Below are 20,064 nucleotides of genomic sequence, written 5' to 3' on the forward strand. Positions count from 1 at the left end.
ATGGGGATGAACACCCCGGCGACAAGGACGAACACAGAAAAACACATAAGCACATACCCCACGGCACGCATTCGTCATCATGAAAACCTTCTCCCTCTTGTTGGTCTTCATTATTCACAAGCTCATCCTCTTCCTGGAAGTGAGAGTCCTCTTGAGTGAGGTCGTAAGAGTTCATGTCTTCCTGAGGGGGGGTTAAAGAGCTTTGGGTATTTAGCCCATGGCCCCTCCTGGAGTACCTCCCTTGGCCTATCGGGTGTCCTATTTTCTGGGACGGCCATGAACCTGTCTAGCCTGTCCATACATGACTTGAACCTCTCTACAGTCCAGTAAGGTAGGCCAGAGCGGTCTGGGAGTGAAAAGGGAGTTCCCACTCCCTGTAGTTGCTTAGTTCTGTCCCATAGCGTCGAAGATAGAGTCCCTTCGCCTTCTGAGAAACCCTCTCGCTGGCTAGGGTCTTCTGTCGACGGTGGGAGCTGTCCCAGCCTACCCTCCGACGTCCTCAGCGTTTCTTTGGCCTTGTGAGCGGTTTTCGACATGTCACCCGCCGTCCGTCTCTGGCCGTCTTTAGAAGCTATACGCCCGAGGCTTTCGGCGATCAGCTTCTCCGTCGATGGATCGGCCGCCGGCGCGCTAGACAATGCCGAGTCTTTACTGGCAACGTATGCACACTTGCGAGGCACGTCGCCTGAGGATTTGGGGTTAGCGCCCTTATTTACAGAAAGACCAGTCGCCGGTCGCGGAAGCGGTGGCGGGGAGGGCTTGCGACCCTTATGGTCGGCGGAAGACGCCGGTGGACCCGACGCCTCCGTTGATGCTATGGCTGCCTTTGTCTTCGACGAATGCGTGCCGTGGGGTATGTGCTTTTCTGTGTTCGTCCTTGTCGCCGGGGTGTTCATCCCCATAAGCGGGGCGTGAGCCGGGCTTGCCGGGGACGGACGACGAGGAGCGGGAACGCTCATTCGAGAGGTCTACAACCTACGTTGCGGAGGCCGTGTAATCACTGTCCTCGTCACATTCGGCGGCGGCAGCTGGCGAGGAGTCAGACCTAGGCATAGGCTGCCCACCTTTTGACCCTGCGGTCCTTTAAAGTTTTGGGTTTAAGTAACTTACAGGCCACACAGCCGTCCTCTTTGTGATCGAGGGGCAAGCAACGGTTACACCGTTTGTGCTCGTCCTTCCAGGTAAACTTGCCCTTGCAACGCGGGCAAAACCTAAAGGGCGTCCTCTCCATAGCTGAGGGCATGAAATGTGATTACGACCTCGAAAGAGAGGGAGGGGAAAGAGAAAGGCATTCTCAGAGTGTTAACAAAGAAATGACCAACAACCCCACTCTCCCTACTGTATTAGGCCGGCGAGGCCCGGCCACGTGTTCGGCAGCGCCGAAGGATCTCCTCCGCACGTCCCTCCGTCGAAGATCTTGCTCGGCGGAGAACAGCTTGGCAGCTACGTCGAGGGAGGGATCTATGTGATAGTTAATAATAGTAAAACGACCAAGGGTCGAGAAAATGATTTCGCAATGTCTCTCGAGGAGCTCCGCATAAAGGCGGCCAATAACTGGGCGGAAGAAAACAATCTGAGGGACCTTGACGCGTGAGGGATTGTGGGTACACTGCACGTCACTATAGGGATAGTGTCACAGACACGCCTTGTCGACATCCCCTTTTCGACTACAAAAACAAAATGCAATACTCCGCAGTGACCACTGGATGTCGGACTATGCACAGCATGTGATTCTAAGCAGATTAACAAACTTCAGAATTTTATTTATTTATTAATGGGTTATAGTTTAACAAACGTTTCACATATAAATCAATAAAACAATTACAGAATAAAATACTATTATAATTTCTTTAAACATATCCATAATAAAGAAAACAACATTTAATATAATAAATTAGCCAAGGAAAAATAAAAAGACTGTGTTAGATAAGTAAGTCAAGTAAACGGTCTTATACCAGAATAATGTTAAGAATAGAGAGTGAATTTGAAATTCCTCTCAATTACATTTCAACAGTCCCTTAACATACTTTGTACATCTATATACAGCTCGTTTATGTAGGATTCTCATTGAGACTGTATAGTGCTTGCACATCGACTACTAGTACAGACGTTAGATAGTCCTATCAACCGTTTAACTAGTTTTAGTCCCATCAATAATTAATAGGAAGAAAATCTCTATATAGATATATTGCACGTTACTGGCAAGCAGTAGTATCAAAGATTAACAGACTGCTGGGTTCCAGTTTTGACAAAGGCCCAAGGGTGTGTTTGTGGGGACTGTTACCAGGTGGAAAAAAGCGCCACAGAGTAAGGAAGTGATTAGCCCAATTCATATTTATGCTAGTGAAAAGGAGGGTAGCCATAGCCTGGAAGAAACCCCCAAGGCCAGTCCTTGATACAATGGATGGGAGATAACGGTAGATGGGGAATGGCGGAGCTAGATATTTTACCGCAGATACGAGACCCGGCATTGGAGGGTGTGGTGGTAGCAGATTGGAGCTAACTGTTAAATGAATTGTACTCCTCGGCAGACTTGAAACCCCCTTGAACATTAAAGGTGGTGTGAATAAAGTTTAAGGCTGGGCACATCGGAAGGGAGAAAGAAGTGATGGAATGTACTGATGGATAAGTGTGATACTGCTAAGAGGAACATTGAACCGATGGGTTGGATATACATGATTGCCCCCTTACTGTACTTTGTCGCCCTAGACGACCTGCCCAGCTTATGTAAACGTCAAAGTTGTACTGTGATTCAGTGCATAAAGAAAATGTTGCCCAAGTTTAAAAAAAAAAAAGAAAGTTGTTACTAGCCAACTTTGTGTTACCATCTACGAGGATTAAAGTGAATGGGATTCTTTCTGACCCGGTGCACCTGTACAGAGGTACCCGGCAGGGGTGTCCGCCATCCCCATTATTTTTCGCCCTGACTATGGAACCCTTAGCTTGCATGGTGCGCTTATCTGGGAATATTAAGGGCCTGGATATAGCATGTCACCAGCATAAATTAGCATTGTAAGCAGACAACCTCCTCTTCTACATGCAAGATTCTAGAACCACATTGCCACATATTGTTTCATTACTGGAATGATTCCGTGCAGTTTCGGGCTTTAAAATTAACTTAACGAAATCAACGATACTTAATATCTCCGAGCCACCAGGAGTGGTTGTGCATTTGAAGGGAGCTTCCCCTTTTTTATGGGCTTTGCAGACCTTGAAATATCTAGGGGTGTTATTGGCAGCAAGATATGCAGATCTTTATATAGCCAATATTATACCGATTTGCAGTATGGCCAAACAGGATTTAGCACGATGGGGGGTGTGAGGAACTCCAAGTGGCAACAGTAAAAACAGACACAAGTGATCACAGTTCAAAGGTGTTTAGTAAAAACTGTACGCAGGTTGGAAAAATGCCTAATCTAAACCTAACTCTAAAATGGGAGCAGGTGCTGACCATCAAATGAAAATAAGGCAGTCGTTGTGGAGTTGTGTCAAATAAAAAGGGCCTGTACTAAGACACATATTGCCAAACCTTACAACTAAAACTAAAAGGGTGTAGTATGGTTTTCAAGAAAAGAAAGAAGTGTTCACAAATAATATGTGGGATGCGGTAGCTTGGATCTCCCTTCCCCACGTTGTGAGCACGGGGTAAGATGGGCTCTTAGAGCAAAGTACACACTTTCCCAGCACAAGTCGACAGATCCACTTGCAGCTATCAGGACCGTTGATGGCCAAGTCTTGTTTCCTTGAAAGTGTCTTGCATTCGAGGGCCTGACGTATTCAATAACAAAACAATAACAAAACAAAAGTTCCTTTAACAATATGAAAGTTCCTTTCCTGGTTTTTCTTTGGGTGAGGATTTTTCCAACCTGGGCCCCCCTCTTCCAGGCGCTGACCCCTCTTTACTTTCAGCCTTCCTCCTCTGGGTTCACTGTGGCTTTTCCTTTATTCACCAATCTTAATGTCTTTTTAAACACTTCCATTGGACATCCCTCGGCCGGGTTCACCTTTGTGAACACACTGTTTCTTGGGACTTTAGACTTTGCCCACTTATCGCCATCATCCTTTTTCCGGGTTCACATTTGCCAACTTCACCTTTACATTCACTTTCAATGTTTACGGTATTCAATTCCCTTGCTTTCTCATACGGCAGGATTCACTTCCCTTGCTTTCTTTAAAGTTCGTAGATCAAAGACTTTGGACTGTACGGGGATTGTGCTTTGCTTGACCTCCTGTATGACCACTTTGACCTATCTTGGCAGCTCTCTTACGGCCTTCTGGTTTCTTTAGTTTTACTACATTTTTTTTTACTACATTGGGGATCGACCAGAGTCTCTCGGAGTAGCACAGAAATGGTGTCGTTCTGCAGCTGGTCTCCCCTTCACAATGTTACAGTTTGTTAGGAAAGATATGCTGTACCCTTTGGGTGCACTACAACAACCCTGACCTCCTGGCAACAGGAACCCACCCTTTGGTAGAAGTCTGTACTACACAGGTTGGTAGTGTGCTGAGCAGCCAGGTTCTTCTCAAGAGGGGTCAATGTGAGCTGTAGGAGAATTACACAGAGATTCACAGTGACAAGTATTCAAATAAACTCTTACACACAAGGTTTCTTGATTAAACAATTATTAATTTAACAGTCAGTTAGAATAAGCCTTCTTCAGAAGGGAGCAATATAAAGCAACATACGAATACACTTCAAAGATACACACTCTTAGTTTTCTAAATCAGCAAATACTCTTTTGGGATGGCCCACAGACACTACCTACACCCTCAGGTGACTTCAATAGTTAGGGTGCTGGGGCCGTCAATAGATCACTGTTGCATTTAGAATATTATTGAGAGGAGTGTCAAAAGAAGAGAGGTTTCAGAATAAACAAGTATTCACACAATTCCTCTTAAGCAGGTAAGTACTTTCAAAATAACCCCCAATGCAAAGTCAGTTAACCCCTTCCTGGAAGGAAGACAACACCTAAGCAGAGGAGAGAAGAGTAACTCAGGGAGTCAGGCCAGCCAATGTTAAGTTACCACAACTCAAGGTGAACTGAAGCACTTCTTGCAGGTAAGTAGAAAGTCTTGCACAATGTTTTAGAAGTCTTTGCAGAAAAGAAGAAATCAAAGTAGGGCCACAAACGGATTAGGCTTGTGATGTAAATAAGCTGTTAGCAACTCTACAGATGCAATCAAGACAAGTCTCCAACGAGGATAAGTGAGGTTACAGAAGAGGTAAATTGTCTTAGACTGTACAGTACCTTTAGGTTGAAGAAAAGTGCAGCAGATGGCTTCTGTTCCCTATGCAGCTCTGCAGATCCTGGTGTTCCTGGGCCTCAGACGTGGGCACAACAGGGAGGACTTCTGGGGACTCCTGCACTGCAATGGGACGGTCACAGACCGCAACCGGCAATCTTTAAACAAGTGGCACTTCAGTTTTTCAGCTCCTAGTGTCTACTGCAAATTGCATCACCACGGTTCCTGGCTGTCGATGTAGATGGGCTTTCCTTGCATCTGGGGTCCAGCACTCTGTTGATGTGGCTCAGGCTCGGTCAATCCTGCTTCCTGGGAGTCCGTAGGATCTTCCTGGAGCTCTTGGCAAGCTTAAAAGCAACGTACACAATCTGGTGTTCCTCTCCCTGACTATTTAGTTCCAGCAGCGACTGCAGTAGAATTTCAACCAGCTTCGAACGGATGTCCAGGAGGCTTACTTTGAAGTTGATTGGTCCCACCAACTCACAGGGAGAAGGGCTTCTCCAGTAGAAACGAAAGGGCTTCTCCAGCAGAAACGAAATTGGAGTTTCAGCATAGCAGCAGGGCTTCACCAGGCAGGCGTTGCAGCAGGCGTCCTCTTCAAGTTCTTCTTCGGATTCCTTCGTCCAGTGGTCTACTCTGCCTTCCAAGCCAAAAAGCCTGGTCTTTTATGCAGGTTTCTCCCATTCATTCCAGCCTAGCTGTCAGTCACCCAGCAGCCGGCCAATCACCTAAGAGTGCATTTTTGTCTCCTAGGAGACTAAGCACAGGGAGTTTCGGGCACCTTCCTCGCTTCCTGCCGCCGCCAGACACCCTAGAGTCAGAGGCGGGCTTCACTTGTGAATCCTGCCAAAGACAAAACAAACAAAGGGACCAAACCTGGTTTGGCATACAGAGTAAATCTAAAGAACGACCTTTCAGTATGGTTTGGTTTTTTATTTGTATAGCGCACAAAACCCAAGGGCATCTAGGTGCTTTAACTTAAGAATATGGTTACAGTAAGTGCAGTAGACAGTTACAGTAATTGTCCTACCCTGTATTGAAGGAAGGAAAATTACAATGGCCAGCGTGATCACCCTCAATTCTATCCACTTCATATGTTCCCAGCATTCTGACGGAGATCATAAGTGGGTCACTGATAGGTCTTGTAGGCGAGTGCCCCGCCTTTCAAGGACACACCAGTGACTATTATCAGTTTGGGCCAGGATTACTGAAACAAGGCCAGTTTCAAAAGGTTGTCTCGAAGGACCACAATTCCAGGTCTTGGGGTAGTTTAGTTAAAGCCAGATGGTCTGAAGTATGTTCCTGAAATTGAGAATGTAATGCTGCTTTCCTCCCATATACTTTTATGGGAGACCATTTTATTTGCTTTTTTTAGACTTCTGTCCCGACTTTTTGGAGGTCAGTAAAGCCTACCGCTTTACTTCCTTTATCGTTTTGCTCATTGTTACGTGAAAACGGATTAGTCCATAAGACTATCAATACTGAGAGACTAAGTCTCTCTTTGCCTATTTCTTGTATTGTTACAATTGCACACATTACCCTAAAGGGAAGTGCGGTTAGGATACCTTGTATTTTTATAACTTTTTCTATAATGGCCAGTGGTGATCCATGATTGGAAAGCCACTGGTGTTTGAATGGTGCAGATCCTTAACATTGGTGGACCCGGGCAAGCTTCCAGTCCAGATCTTGGATAAAACAACAACTCCTACAGTCATGCTTGAGATCAATGTTGAAGCAAGCCCTCTACGAAGAAGAGCATCCTGATGGTGACCCGAGGATGACGGCAGCAGCTGACCAGCACCAATTTCAGTGAAGTCCTGGAGAAGCCCTGCAGAAGCCCTGCTACTCTGCCTGATATCAAGAAGACCCTGGTTGGTGCTTCAACCCCATGACCAGTGGGAACAACCAGTCTCAACCCCTGCTCAAAGATCTATGCATTCTGAGTCTTTGGAAGTGTCCTTGGATCAACCGGTGGACTGACCAGCTCTCTCCTGGGCTACCTCCTATGCAGCCATTGCTGTTCAAAGTGCATCTTTCGAACTTGCAGGATCGTCAACTTGAACAACAGGATCCCTGTTACTGAATTTTCAACATTCTTTCATCAATACAAGCCACGCAGTGCCTGCTCCTTTGTAAGTCCCTGGAAGATAGTCTGTCGTTGCCTAACCTTGGTGACTCCAGTTGCAATCAGTCTTCTTTGCATCCTATAGGTGGTCCTGAAGGTCGCATTCATCATAGAAGTCTGCATCTTTTCTTTTTTTTTTAATGGTTACACAGTAACCTTTACAAAAGTTAAAATACAGTAAAATAGACAAATAGTGTTTTATATTTCATATCACAATTTCAAATACACTTCATTGCATATCCTTAAAGAGAAGGTAAAATTTCATTAAAAAAAAAGAAATGTGTACATATACGTTCTTCATTATTACATATCCATTTACTTGCGTAGTACTACAGACCCGTTTTACGAGCAATGGGCCCTTAATATTACTTTATGTCACTTTTCACCTTTAAATCAAACATATTAAACATAGATCATATAATTAGCAATTGATAGAAAAAAGTTTAAATATCTCCTAACTCTTAAATCTCTGGGCATCTACCCCATGCTCTATATTGTGTCTCTATGTTTAAAACTCTTTTTTCCCTTTTCCATTACTTATGATTTTACAGTTTACACGTGTACTTTAAAAACCTTACTACTGCCAATTGCATTTTGACCCTAGTTCCATGCAGCATTTCCAACCATAACATCAGACTCCATAACCAAAAGAAACACCATGTTCAAATCCCAGTAAAATACATGAGAGAGTGGGAAAAAGGTCTCACTCTCTCCAGGTTAAAAATTAAAAAGTCCTAGAGTCCAGCAAAAGGGTTTCTAAGGTAGAGATGAATTAGCACATTTCTGAGAATTCTCCCTAACATAGCGCACGTTCCGACTTTCGTATTTCGGAATGGCAAGGAATTCTTTCCTCTGAAAATGACGCAGGAACTATTTGCTGATCAGTCGAGTACTAATATTGCTTTCTACAAATGGTCAGTCTAAATCCCAGAGCCTCAAAATTGGAGGCACAAGATCTCAGCAATGAGACTATTAGAGGAGACACCACCTGAAATATAGCCTAATTCATGGGAATATCAAATCAAATTTAGAAAGCTCTGTAAAATAAATATCTGTAGAGCTAATTACAGTCAAATCACTTATTTGGGAAAACATTTCCATTCATATTTTCTGAGTAAGGAAAGGACTATAATCCGTAGGGGAAATCTCATTCGCCCAGAGTTTTGGCATCTTTATTGTAATTAAAAGAGTTCTTAGGGATCACAGTTGAAACGCATGTAATATTCGGATGTTGAGCATTCACAGTCAAAAATTGCAATTCTACAGGGGGTGATGTCTGACTTGAATTATCCAATTTAGTACACCGTTACACTAGACCCACCGCAGATTCCATCTTGCATGAAGCTTTACCAATTGCCATTGAGTCAGGTTGGTCATACATGGCATTGGTATGAGAATTTTAAGCTTTCGATGCAATCGGTCGATTAGTTCAGCGTCTATCTAGTGGGCCCATTAACTGAACTTGTCTAACAGAACCATCTCCTAAAGTATGAGTGACACATGTTTTAGCAGCTGGAGCAAAGGAAGTTCCAATACATTTAATACCTTCATTTTTTGTATTTTTTTGTTTCTTATTTATTTTATGTAGCACCTTATGCCAAAGCGCTGTAAAATAGAATTAAAAACAGTATAAAAAGTTGAATCAATCTTTAAAACAGAATGTTTCCAAATTGCAATAGGACCTTGCCAAACAGATGAAAGAAAATGAGAGCGTGAGCAGCCTGACAGGAGGAGGAAAAGATAATAGAGCGGAGAGAGAGAGGAAGAGTATTCCAATTTAAAGATGCAAGAAGAGAGAAAGACCAGAAACGAGATTGGACACAGGGAGGAGAGGGACTACAATACGGAAATGGGAGGCAGACCGAAGAGGACGCAAAGGAAGATGGAAGGAGACAAGCAAAGAAAGATAGGGAGGGGCAAGACCATAAAGTGCTTTAAACACCAAACATAAAACATTAAACTTTAGACGTTTATGAAAAGAGAGCTGGAGGAAATGAAATAAGAGAAGGTAAAAAAGCCAGAGAAGTCGAGTTAAAAGCAAAGAATTGTCAATTGTGTCTATTTTCTCAATTGCGGGCACATTGCTCCCTCCACCCCCAATTCTCTACGTTTTTCTTGTTTTGGGTTCCTTAACTCTACTAGTCGTTGCCTCTTCCATAGTAAAAGGAGATAGTGTAATTTCTTCAAAGTCCCGATCCGTCTCTTCCACCATAGGAACAATTGATAAGATTGTATAGCTGTGGTATTCTTTGATCTGCTGTTGGCAACTCTACTAGGCTGCTTTTGAGGCACACAATTAGTTTGCTCTTCTACACAAGATGGAGCAAAAGAATGTTCCAAAATTAAATCTACCACCATTGAGAGGATGTATTTGAATTCACTCTGTTCTTTAGCAATCGTTGAGCAGAGTACTATTAATGCGTCAATATTTGCGGTGATAGCATTTAGTTTGGTGGATAGATGGTCGGAAGCATTCATTATACTTCCTCTACTAGTTGTTGAAAACTCTTGGTCGTATTCCGAATCACTAATAAATGAATCCGACTCAGGAATAATTAAATAATTTCGCTAAGTCAGGATATGCAGAAAGGTTTGTTTCAATTATATTTTGACTCCCTCCGTCACATTGGGTATTACCCAGCGAATCCCTCTGTAATTCGATGCACGCGTTTAGTAGCAAGTTGTTATCTATAACAATAGAGCTGCTACTACCATTAAGAGTTGGTTGGTTTGCCTCAAAGGGTCCAGCCTCATTTAGTGGCAGTAGAGTATTGAGAAAAGAGGTTATGGCGGGTTTGTGTGTTAGTCGTTTTCGTAAAATCTTTCCTAGAATGCTCCATTACTTGATTTTCTTGCTGTTTTGCTGGTTTTTGCCAGCCTTAACCGTTTCAATTCGCAATCTTTATTTTCGCATTCTTGTGCCTTTAATTTTTAAATTAGTTTGTTTTGTACAAAGCGCTAGAATTAACTGTGCTTTCCTTTAACACCAAGTGTGCCGTCCATCTGTTATGAAAAAACAATTGATAGAATTGTGACTAAACAGCAGCCAGACAGAAACGTTAATGTGGTCCAGACGGCAACCTCCACAAATCTGTTAAATTGAGGCTAGTTTCACTCCGTTCAATATTATCTGATTATAAGCATACAAAAGGCCACCTCATTTGCAGTTTACATGTGACGCAAGCATTCATTCAAGAGATGGGTTGTGTAGGAGGAGAGAGGACCACAGAAATACATCAGGTCAATGCGCTTACCAGCCGGGTTCAATTCCTCTGAGACCTCCGCAGACCAAAGCAAACCACTCTTGCACCACTCACGCGCGAACTGTTTGTGAGTGTACAGGTGATATGCCTGGTAAAAAGACTCAGTTCTCCAATTCGCCAAGGTAACCACAGCAAACCACTCTTGCGATAAGAACTATAATAAGAACTCGCCAACCCATAAAAAGAGTCTGGCTATGTCAAATCCCCTTTGTAATGTGTGTGATGTACACAAGCGAGGGGATCCCGGCCTTCAATATTGCAACCACCCCATCCCATAAAAAAAATATTTTTCAGGTCATAATGAAGCAGCTGCAGAATGAAAGTGTAAAGCATTGAATGCCGTCTATGTGGATAAAACAATTACATTATCTGACAGACTGCAGAGTCACATTATAAAATATGCTAAACGTTAAACTACGGGGTGCAAAAATAACTATATTTAAAAACAGTAAATAAATGCTAACCATTTATTAAAATAAATAAATGTTGCATACTGATTTTAGAAAGAAAGATGGGGACAGCCTTGGCATAACATTTGGGGAATAGCCAGCATGGTGGTGTAAATCAGGTTTTGGGTGCCACTAAGGAGGAGAACTTATCCGGCAAGCTCAATTGTTTAATTATTGTTAATTGTGCGTTTGTCTGCTCCCTCTTACTTTTTTCTAGCTTGATAAAGCAGTGTGTTAATGGTCGGTTTAGTGAGAACATGGTGCATTTGTATTCAAAATTAGAGATGGTAGTTTTCATGTGTTCTCTCTCTCTGTGTCTGTCTCTCTCTCTCTCTCTCTCTTTCAGGATCAGAATAGAAAGAAATGTAAACTAAATTAACATAAGGCAGAAAAATCAGTAATTAACTTCAAGTCCGATGAAACTCTTCCCAGGTTATTACATAAGGAAAGAAAAGATGGCAGATTACTTAAACCACATCCCACCAAAATACAGTCCCTTCCATTCTGGGTACACTACAGGTCATTTTTGATCCTTAGGATGATTTTGAGATCTGACATTCTTACGACACCCAGCCCAGTCTTGTGCTGCAGCCAAGCCAGTACTTTGTTACTCAGGGCATCCCTCGGTTCATGGCCCACAGATGGCTCAACATTAGTGATAATAACATTTCTGGAATCCATAACAGAAACAGAGGTCATGTGTGAGCAGAGACTACGGGACCACGGTGGCGTGTGAAGTAGATGCCGTTCCTGAGAGGGTGTTTTATGCACAAGACCGTAATAGAGTTGCCGCAGCTGGAACCTTTCGATACCTTTTGATACTTTTCCCCCCTTGTCTGACTAGCACCGGTGTCGGGCGAGAACCAACATGTTGTGGGAGCCATGAGAGCTTTGCTGGTGACAGAAACAAATTTGCGGAAGAGCAGAGATTCCCAGCACGCATGGGGAAAATGAAGCAGAGGACCTGAAGGCAGCGAGGCGAACAGACGCGCACACTAGACCGGGTGAGCTCACTGTCAGATAACGACAACAGAGCGCTCCGTAGCTGCCCACTGGCCAAATCGAGGGGCCTTAACCCTAGAATCGTGGTAAACCAAGTAAAACGAGTGCAGAAGAAACATTTTGAATACCGAACCAATAGAAAGCAAGTTGATTCTTCTATTATCAACCAAGATGATTTAAAAGAGTGCAGATGGAAAAATAAGAGGCTGATTAACATATCATAAGTGTGTGATTGTGACATTGTAGGGCATAATAAGAGCCACCAACAAAAAGGGGCAATATCTATAGCACAAAAGATAAGCCATCATTGCCAAAGCCAAAAGAGAAACATAACCAGGCAATAAAGGAAGAACACAAATTACCATAACCAAAAGAGCCAAAAGAGGGCAGTTGATACTTTCACTGTTGGTAAAATAAAAATGGTGCCCATATGAAAAGGCAGTCCTAAGAGACAATGCCTTAAATCCACATTGCCAAAGCGAATGTAGTGTGAAATGAAAACAGAAACCTTAACAGTTGGTTAGTGAAAAAAGGGAGAAACCAGTGTGGCAGGAAGGCTGCCGTTGTCAAAGCAGACGTTGAAAGGGAGAGTAACATTCCCTGCAGAGAGCGTGGCAGACAAACAGGTGTAACAAACAGCACCAGTGTAGTTCTTGTTTCCCTTGAAGTGTTTCTTATATTTGATGTTGTGGAGAAAAAGACATTGCTAATCTGCTTGAGTTCAACCTTTACCACAGAAGTACTTACAAGTAGTAGGTGACTCTGGCCTGGCAGGAGAGTACACCTGGTCAGACAATGTTGTAGTAACTTCAATCTGTTCTGGCAGGAGAGTACATCAAAGCAGAAAACTTTGTCTTAATAAGCCTGGCAGGTGAGTAGACCAGGTGGAAGCTATTGCAGTACTGTGGTATGGTTAAAAGTCTTGAAGAAGAAGAATCACTAAAGTGTTTTTGTGGATTAATGCAGAATCATCCTGACAAATTAATATAATTGAAGTAAGAGTTGTGTGAACTGCTGCAGAAGGTTTTAATATTGTCAAGCAAGTGGTTTTGTGAATTGGTGCAGAAATATCCTGACAAAGACCTTTTTGTCAAAACCAATGGAGTAAGGAAATATTCTGAGTTGCTGAACGGAAGGTGTTTATAGAACTTAGTTGCAAGTAACAAGAGGACAACTTTGCTGAACACTTGTGAATTATTAGTTGAAATCAAGTTGGAACTTTGTAATACCAGAGTGGGAACCAAAAGTGAATTGAAATGGAACTTTATTACACTTCAGGATTTTCTGAACCTTTTTGGAACTGTTGAACACAATCCTACTTGCATCTAGGGAAGGGGAATTCACCCAGATTAGAAGGCTAAACAGTTATTATGATGTCAACCTTACTATTATATTTGATGTTGTTGAACTACCATATGTTGCCTTATTAAGTTGTGTATGTTTAAGTGTGAGGGACGGAATTCTTTTGTTAGAGTGTTTCCTTTAGTTTATTTTAGGCAGGGAAATCCTCGTCAGGGTAGGCATAGTGAGGCATGTATCCAACCTTTTGAGTTAATAAAATGGCATCTTTCAGAAAACCTTCACAAAGTTATCCGCCTCACATTTCTGACCCCTCACACTAGATTCGCACTATATGGAACCCAACACAAACATGCATCATAAAAGCATAGTGAATACCAATGAGCCCGGCCAGGCGAATGGTCTGATATGATATATGATAGTTTATTGATATAGCGCCTATACACAATGTGGATCAAAGCGCTTCAGGGCAAGGGAAAAGACAATGACATTCTTACGGGTCATGAACAGTAAGGATGCAAAATTAACTATCGTACTCGGCCTGACGAGATTTCAGATTGTGCAAGAGCTAAGACATTGATAAGGAAGGGTGGGGAGAGTGGGAAGGAAATGGAAACAGACAGGTGACTTTCTTGACTGCAATAACATAACAGACAATCTCTCTAGCTCTTACTTGATGTCCCATATGTAGATGTAAGTGTCCACGGAGCTAGTGACCAACTGCTCAGGCTCGAAGACTGCCCAGTCCAGATCGCTAAAAGGGCAGAAATAAAAAAGATTACATTTTCCCAGTTTAACATACAAACTGATTGTACAGCAATACATCAAGTTGTATACCAACAAATCTTTGCGTATAAAAGAGAATTCAGAGAGAAATTCTGCAGAAGGAAAAGGATCACAAATCTGGCAAGCCAAAGAGGCGTTGTTGCAGGAACAGCTCCCTGCTCCCTGTCCCTACAGCTATTAAATATAAATTAAGTAGCCTGAAAAAAGCATTCTCCCACACTTGGCCACATTATTCCATATAAAGTCAGTTCTGTATAAGGTGACAGTCCGTGAATTTTATTTTGTTATTGGACTTTATAAGGGCGAAGAAAAGATCTACAAGATATAAAAATGAATCACAATCTAAAAACACACACTGCTTTCCCCAAGAGAATTAAGTTTACACTAACAAAATAATTATATTTGTATACACAAACTTCTAGTAACAAGATATCATATTAGCCGATTTCCCATATTTATTAATTGCTATTCCTCCAAAAATACAGCAAAAGGATACCTTGACATATAACACACTTAAAACAATAATTCATCATTACTTATTTTCATATATCTTAGCATTGTGCTGTTATGTGCTTCCAAATGTCAGGACCGACCATAGCAAAATTGCAAAAACAGAGCAATATTGGTATATATTTAAAATCATTCTAGATCTGCTACCTACTGCAGCGAGTTGGAGAAATTGCTTTTGTATGAGGGGGTCAATGATGCCAAGCAGCCCAGAGCACTGGTGGCAGGCAGCAATGGAACTGCCAGCTTCCAGGCAGCAGAGGTGCCTTGATCCAGAAACCTCAGTTGCAGAGCTCAGGGATTTCCTTGGTTTCCATCTATACACCACCATTCACACAGAACAATGCCAGACTTCTGTGCACTAAACTCAAGTGACAGGGGCCCTCCTTCTAGAATGCTCATCCTCGAACTTACCAGCTGTTCGCTCCCGGACTTCTTGTGCAATGTGCGTTAAAGTCTTTCCCAAGACGTGGAGCAGAGACATTAGTCACAGGTTTCCGTGATCGGTCTTCAGGCTCAGACTTTTCAAAAGACCAGAAATTCTATAATTCCCTTCTTACGTGAGAACTGCAGACATGGCTTATCTCGTAAACCTGGTCCTCTCTGACTAACAGCAAGACCTTGTCTTGCAGAATCTGGTAATTCGGTGTGGCTGGCTTCCAAGAGATGGGTGAAACACAGGATGGATCTTCCAATGACAAGGGAGACACCAACGATAAGCCACGTAGTTTCTTCTTTTGATCATGCAAAGAGGTCCCATAAACAGAGGGGCCAGTTCTTGCATGAATGAGGTCACCAGAGATGTCTTGTTGAAAGCCGCACTGAATTTCCGACCTGATAACCATGGATCTCATGCCTCTTTCGGTCTGCTTGTTGTTTGTATTTGATCTTTGCCTGTATCATATGAAAATCTGCCTCCTTGCATGTGACCTGAAAGACCTATAATCATTCTTGAATTATAGGGACAACTACTGCCAGCATTTCCATTAGAACACCTCTGGGATGTTTGGCATAGCTGCAGAAGAAAGGCATGGTTCTAGAGAGTTATGATGGGTGTCATTATACGCATATTCTACAGTACTTAGTAACATCACCCAATTGTCTTGATGTTGCTTAACGAAGCATTCCAGGTATTGTTCCAGGGACTTATTCGCAGTTTCTCCCCTTACACCTCCGCCTGAGAAGGGAAAGCTGATGACTAGGCGGTTTCAATCTCTAACAAATGGCAGATTGCTTTCCAGAATAGAGTAGTGAATTAACATACTCAAGTCAATGAATAATCTTTGATGTAGTCCATGAAGTCTAAAGATATTGGGCCTCATTACAAAGCGCCCAGTATGGAAACAACGGTGGCGGTAAACCCGCCGCCACCGTTATTTCCATGCCGGGCGATCACAACTCCTGCAGGCGGGAGGTGATGTTCCCGCCAGGTCTGACCTGGCGGGTTTAACACCGCCCGCCTGCAGGCGGACGAGGAAACACCGGCAGCATTACGAGATGCTGCCGGTGTTTCCATGATCCCCATTCCCATTGAGTCCCATAGGACTCAATGGGAATGGGGATTAAAACCATTCCTCCTCCGTGATTCCCGGAAAACCGGGGTTGTAATGCCCCGGTAATTCCGGGAATCACGGAGGCGGAATGGTAATACGAGTCCGGCGGTAACCAGGCGGTTTTACCGATGCGGTTACCGCCGGACTCGTAATGAGGCCCACTGTGTACAAATAGCGCTGCAAGATCAGAGGCTGTAGAACCACCTGCACAAGGAATAAAATGTGCCATCTTCGTCAAATAATCAGTGACAACGAGGATACAAGTCTTGTCCTTGGATGGGAGCAATTGGTAATTAAATACATTTGTATGTGATTCCAAGGTTCTGTTGGAGCAGATAGTGGGATCAATTGACTGGCCCTCTGTGTGGCTATATTTAATTGGTATCAGGTAATAAAATCGCAGCAAAAAAATCGCGGCATAAATGCAGTGGTTTGACCCGGTAAAAGTGTGCCCCATTATACCATTTCCCCTGCTCCCTTTAAATGGTATAATGGGTCCGGGGGGTTGCGGGAGTGTCCCCCGCATGTTTTACATGGATTGCGGCGCAAAAACCACAACATTTTTGCTGCGATAGTTTGTAACCACATCAATTTATGCCACGATTTTATCACATGGAACCATTTAATTTGAGTATGTCTCGCAAACCTGAACTAATGTAGTGATCTCCCTTTCCTAACCGGGCCACTGAAAATAGCACTGCATTTGCCTCAAAGTCTTTCGTAGCCCTCTATGTCGAGTGATCAAAGAGTCATGAACACAATTTTATCAGAGTCTATTGTCTGTATAGAGACTTAAACCGATGATACTTAAACTACATTTTTTCCAACTGATGTAACCCAGGAATCATGGTAGATGTAGGATGCGTTTCAGTTTCTTGATAACTGTTCCCGATTTCCACTAAGATTGGTTAATAGAGTTTGTGACCTGCAACTTATGTGGCAAAAACAAGGGGGGCTTCTTGAAAGGCGTTTCTTGAAAGGCGTTTCTTGGTATATTTGAGACAAAGCATCTGCTTTGTCATTATACATTCCAGGGACATGTACATGATTATGAAAATAAATGGGGGGAAACAAAGCCACCTATAAGTCTCTGATTGAGGCAACTAATGATCCTGAGATGTTGTAAGCTCTTATCTAACTAGTTTAGGTTCCTTTGAGCAGCTGACGTCAATTCGTGAAGGCTTGTGTTAGGAAGGATTATCTTTTACTGCTTTCCCTAAATAGACATCTATGGAACCCCCTCCAGCCCCCAATATTTTGCTATTGTTGTGTACCTGTCTCGACTTTTAAAGGCAAATGAAGCCTTTTTACATCACTTGCCTCTTGATCATCTGTTTTGGTAGCATCGATCAGTCCCTATAGCTATCAGGACAGAAGAACTCTGTTCTAAATTGTGGAAATGTGTTATTTTACATACAGTGCACTGTGGTAGGGATACTCTGTGTGCCTATTACTTGGTAACTTGGTAACTTACATGATTTCTCCTGGTCGGACTTGTGTCAGCAGATCTTTCTCTAAAGTGTTTCTTTTTATTACCTTGTACACTTTTGCATTTTAGCGCTTAAATCCTTTTAGAGTACTATATACCCTAAAACGGCTGTGCCATGAGATTTTCACCTATCCTTTGGCCATCTTGTATATTGGCCTTCTTCCTGATTCTTAGGGCAGGATTTGTCATATAAGTTACGTCCTTTCCTGGGGAAAGCTCAAGCTTTCCTGGGCAGTGCAGCAGTGTGCGTTTGTCGCTGGATACAGGGGTTGGTCCCAGTCCACATCCATGCTAAAGTGTGTCTGTTGCTGGGCAGATGGAGGGCCAGAGCATGCCCATGACTGGGCAGCCCCTGTAAGTTTGAATGGTACATATTCTTACCATTGGTGGACTTGGGGTAGACTTCAGCTTGAATCCTCGCTAACAGGAGAACTTTTGCATCCATTCAACTAATAGTCATTGGAGCCAAGACCTCTACGAAGACTCGGAACCCGTCCCTGCAGCCAACCTGCATTTTCTTCTTCAACTGTCCCGGTGAAGCCCTACACCTTTGTTGATCTCCAGTAGGCCTTCATTGCTGCTTCGCCACCTAGATCGGCGGGAACAACCAGTCTTGACCACTGTGAGGATCCTGCCCTTGGAAGCCTTCAGAAGTGTGCCAGAACCACCTATGAGCTCCCCAGCTTGATCATGTCCTTCCTCTCTGCATCTGTCATTTTCCTGAGTTGGGACTTGGGACTCTGCAGACCCCCAATTAGTGTAACAAGCAGCCTCCACTTGCAATTGCAGCTCTCTGGATTTGCAGGACCAGCTTCTTTGATTACACCATTGGGGTGATCTTAAGCCATTTTCTTCAAGTGGCCATCACTGATCTTCGCCTGCATCGTTTCATGTGGATCCTCTGGGGTCAACGGCTACATGGTGGTCCTTTCTTCATCATGCCAGGGTCATCCAGCTTTGCAGTCGCAGTGACAGTCTTCACCACAGTGCAGAGCCGCCAACTAGCTGGACCTAAAATCTAGACACCGAAAGCGACCTTGGGAGCTGGCAAGTGGTCCTTGAGTGAATCGGAGTACAATCAGTGAGTAAACATGCCTGTTCCTAACCCACCTTTCTCCTTACGGTTTAACTGGTGGAAACTCGTTGACACCAACCTCTTCTTTGAGTTGTGGTCAAGAATCCTCCCCTGGGCTTCCCTTAAGGGGGTGGATTGGGAGAGGGTCTGCAAATAACTTTTCTTGGTTCTACTTTGAAACACAAACTGCCTGTTGGCTCTGCCAATTCTTATTCAGACTTCAGACTCCTAGCCTTCTGAAAAGAACTGCCTTGCAACCTGTGACTGTAAGGGCACAAGGTAAGGAAGGACTGCCTTAATTTAAAAGGCTGTGTTTGGCATTTCCAAACTCCTTGCTTTCATACCTATTAGTTCTCTAATTCGGTTCTTAGTTACCTTATTCTTTATTCACATTCACTTGCCTTGCTATTTTACAGTTGCTCTAATTGTTTAACTTAACCTTAAGTAAAGCGTTAGTGCTCTTTAGTCAGATCACCCCAAAAGTGAATGTGTATATATTAGTAGAGAATGTATAGTGTAATACTGATCTGTAGTTTTTAATTGCTAAGAGTTTGTCTAAGGTCAAAATAAGCAATTGCTCTTATAAACATTCTACCTAACGTATGCTACTAAGAGTGCTCAGTGTGTGCTTAATTGAACCCTCCACCTCTCTGCTAAGTCTACACCCTGCTGCCCAGTCACACTACCCAGATAGAGTTTAACTAGACAGTGCATTTCCCTGTGTTAGTTAAGATTTCCATAGCACAGATACATCTTCCTGCCCTGTATCAACCACAGTACTTTTTGCTTTACTGGTGGATTATTTTTCCCTATACCTCAGTGAGGGGGGGGGGACCTTTTTCCACACACTCAATTTTTTACTCCTTTTATGGGTGTCATTTTTAAGACTCCCCATACCATAGTGTCTTTTTAATTTCATCCTCTGACAACTTTTGGCACATACTACCTATTGTTGCTGGTTTGCCCTTGGGGCTCGCTCCCCTTTTAACTTTCTCTGGCTCACCTTGTGAGAACTAAAGTTCCCAAGGGTAGAAAGTATCTTGGGATAACTTTTAGATTTTGTTAGGAGAAAACAAGACACCCCCCACCTTATGTGGAGTGCTGGGGAGGTACAATGTATCCCCTTTCTCCTTTAAACTAACATTTCTGTTACAGGGACAAGCTTACCTTTAATGGCTGGTGGCAGTGAACCTTTTTAATAATTTCGGTGCACCTTACTGCGGGCTGTTTCCACAGCCTCGGTAAAGGCACTCGTGGGTGCTCATTTTAGCA

General features: G+C 43.2%; 1 protein-coding gene across 5 annotated transcripts in view; it reads right to left on the bottom strand.

Moving 5' to 3' along the window:
- WDR59 (WD repeat domain 59) overlaps positions 1-20,064 on the bottom strand; it is a 1,538,892-nt gene that overhangs the window by 1,185,290 nt on the left and 333,538 nt on the right. For all 5 annotated transcript variants that reach the window (XM_069604207.1, XM_069604197.1, XM_069604168.1 and 2 more), the window contains exon 5: positions 14,056-14,136. In XM_069604207.1, the coding sequence (XP_069460308.1) occupies positions 14,056-14,136 (81 nt within the window). The remainder of the gene's footprint in view (positions 1-14,055; positions 14,137-20,064) is intronic.

Source organism: Ambystoma mexicanum, chromosome 1p (assembly GCF_040938575.1).
Source record: "Ambystoma mexicanum isolate Mex_15411 chromosome 1p, UKY_AmexF1_1, whole genome shotgun sequence".
NCBI classification, from domain to species: Eukaryota; Metazoa; Chordata; class Amphibia; order Caudata; family Ambystomatidae; genus Ambystoma; species Ambystoma mexicanum.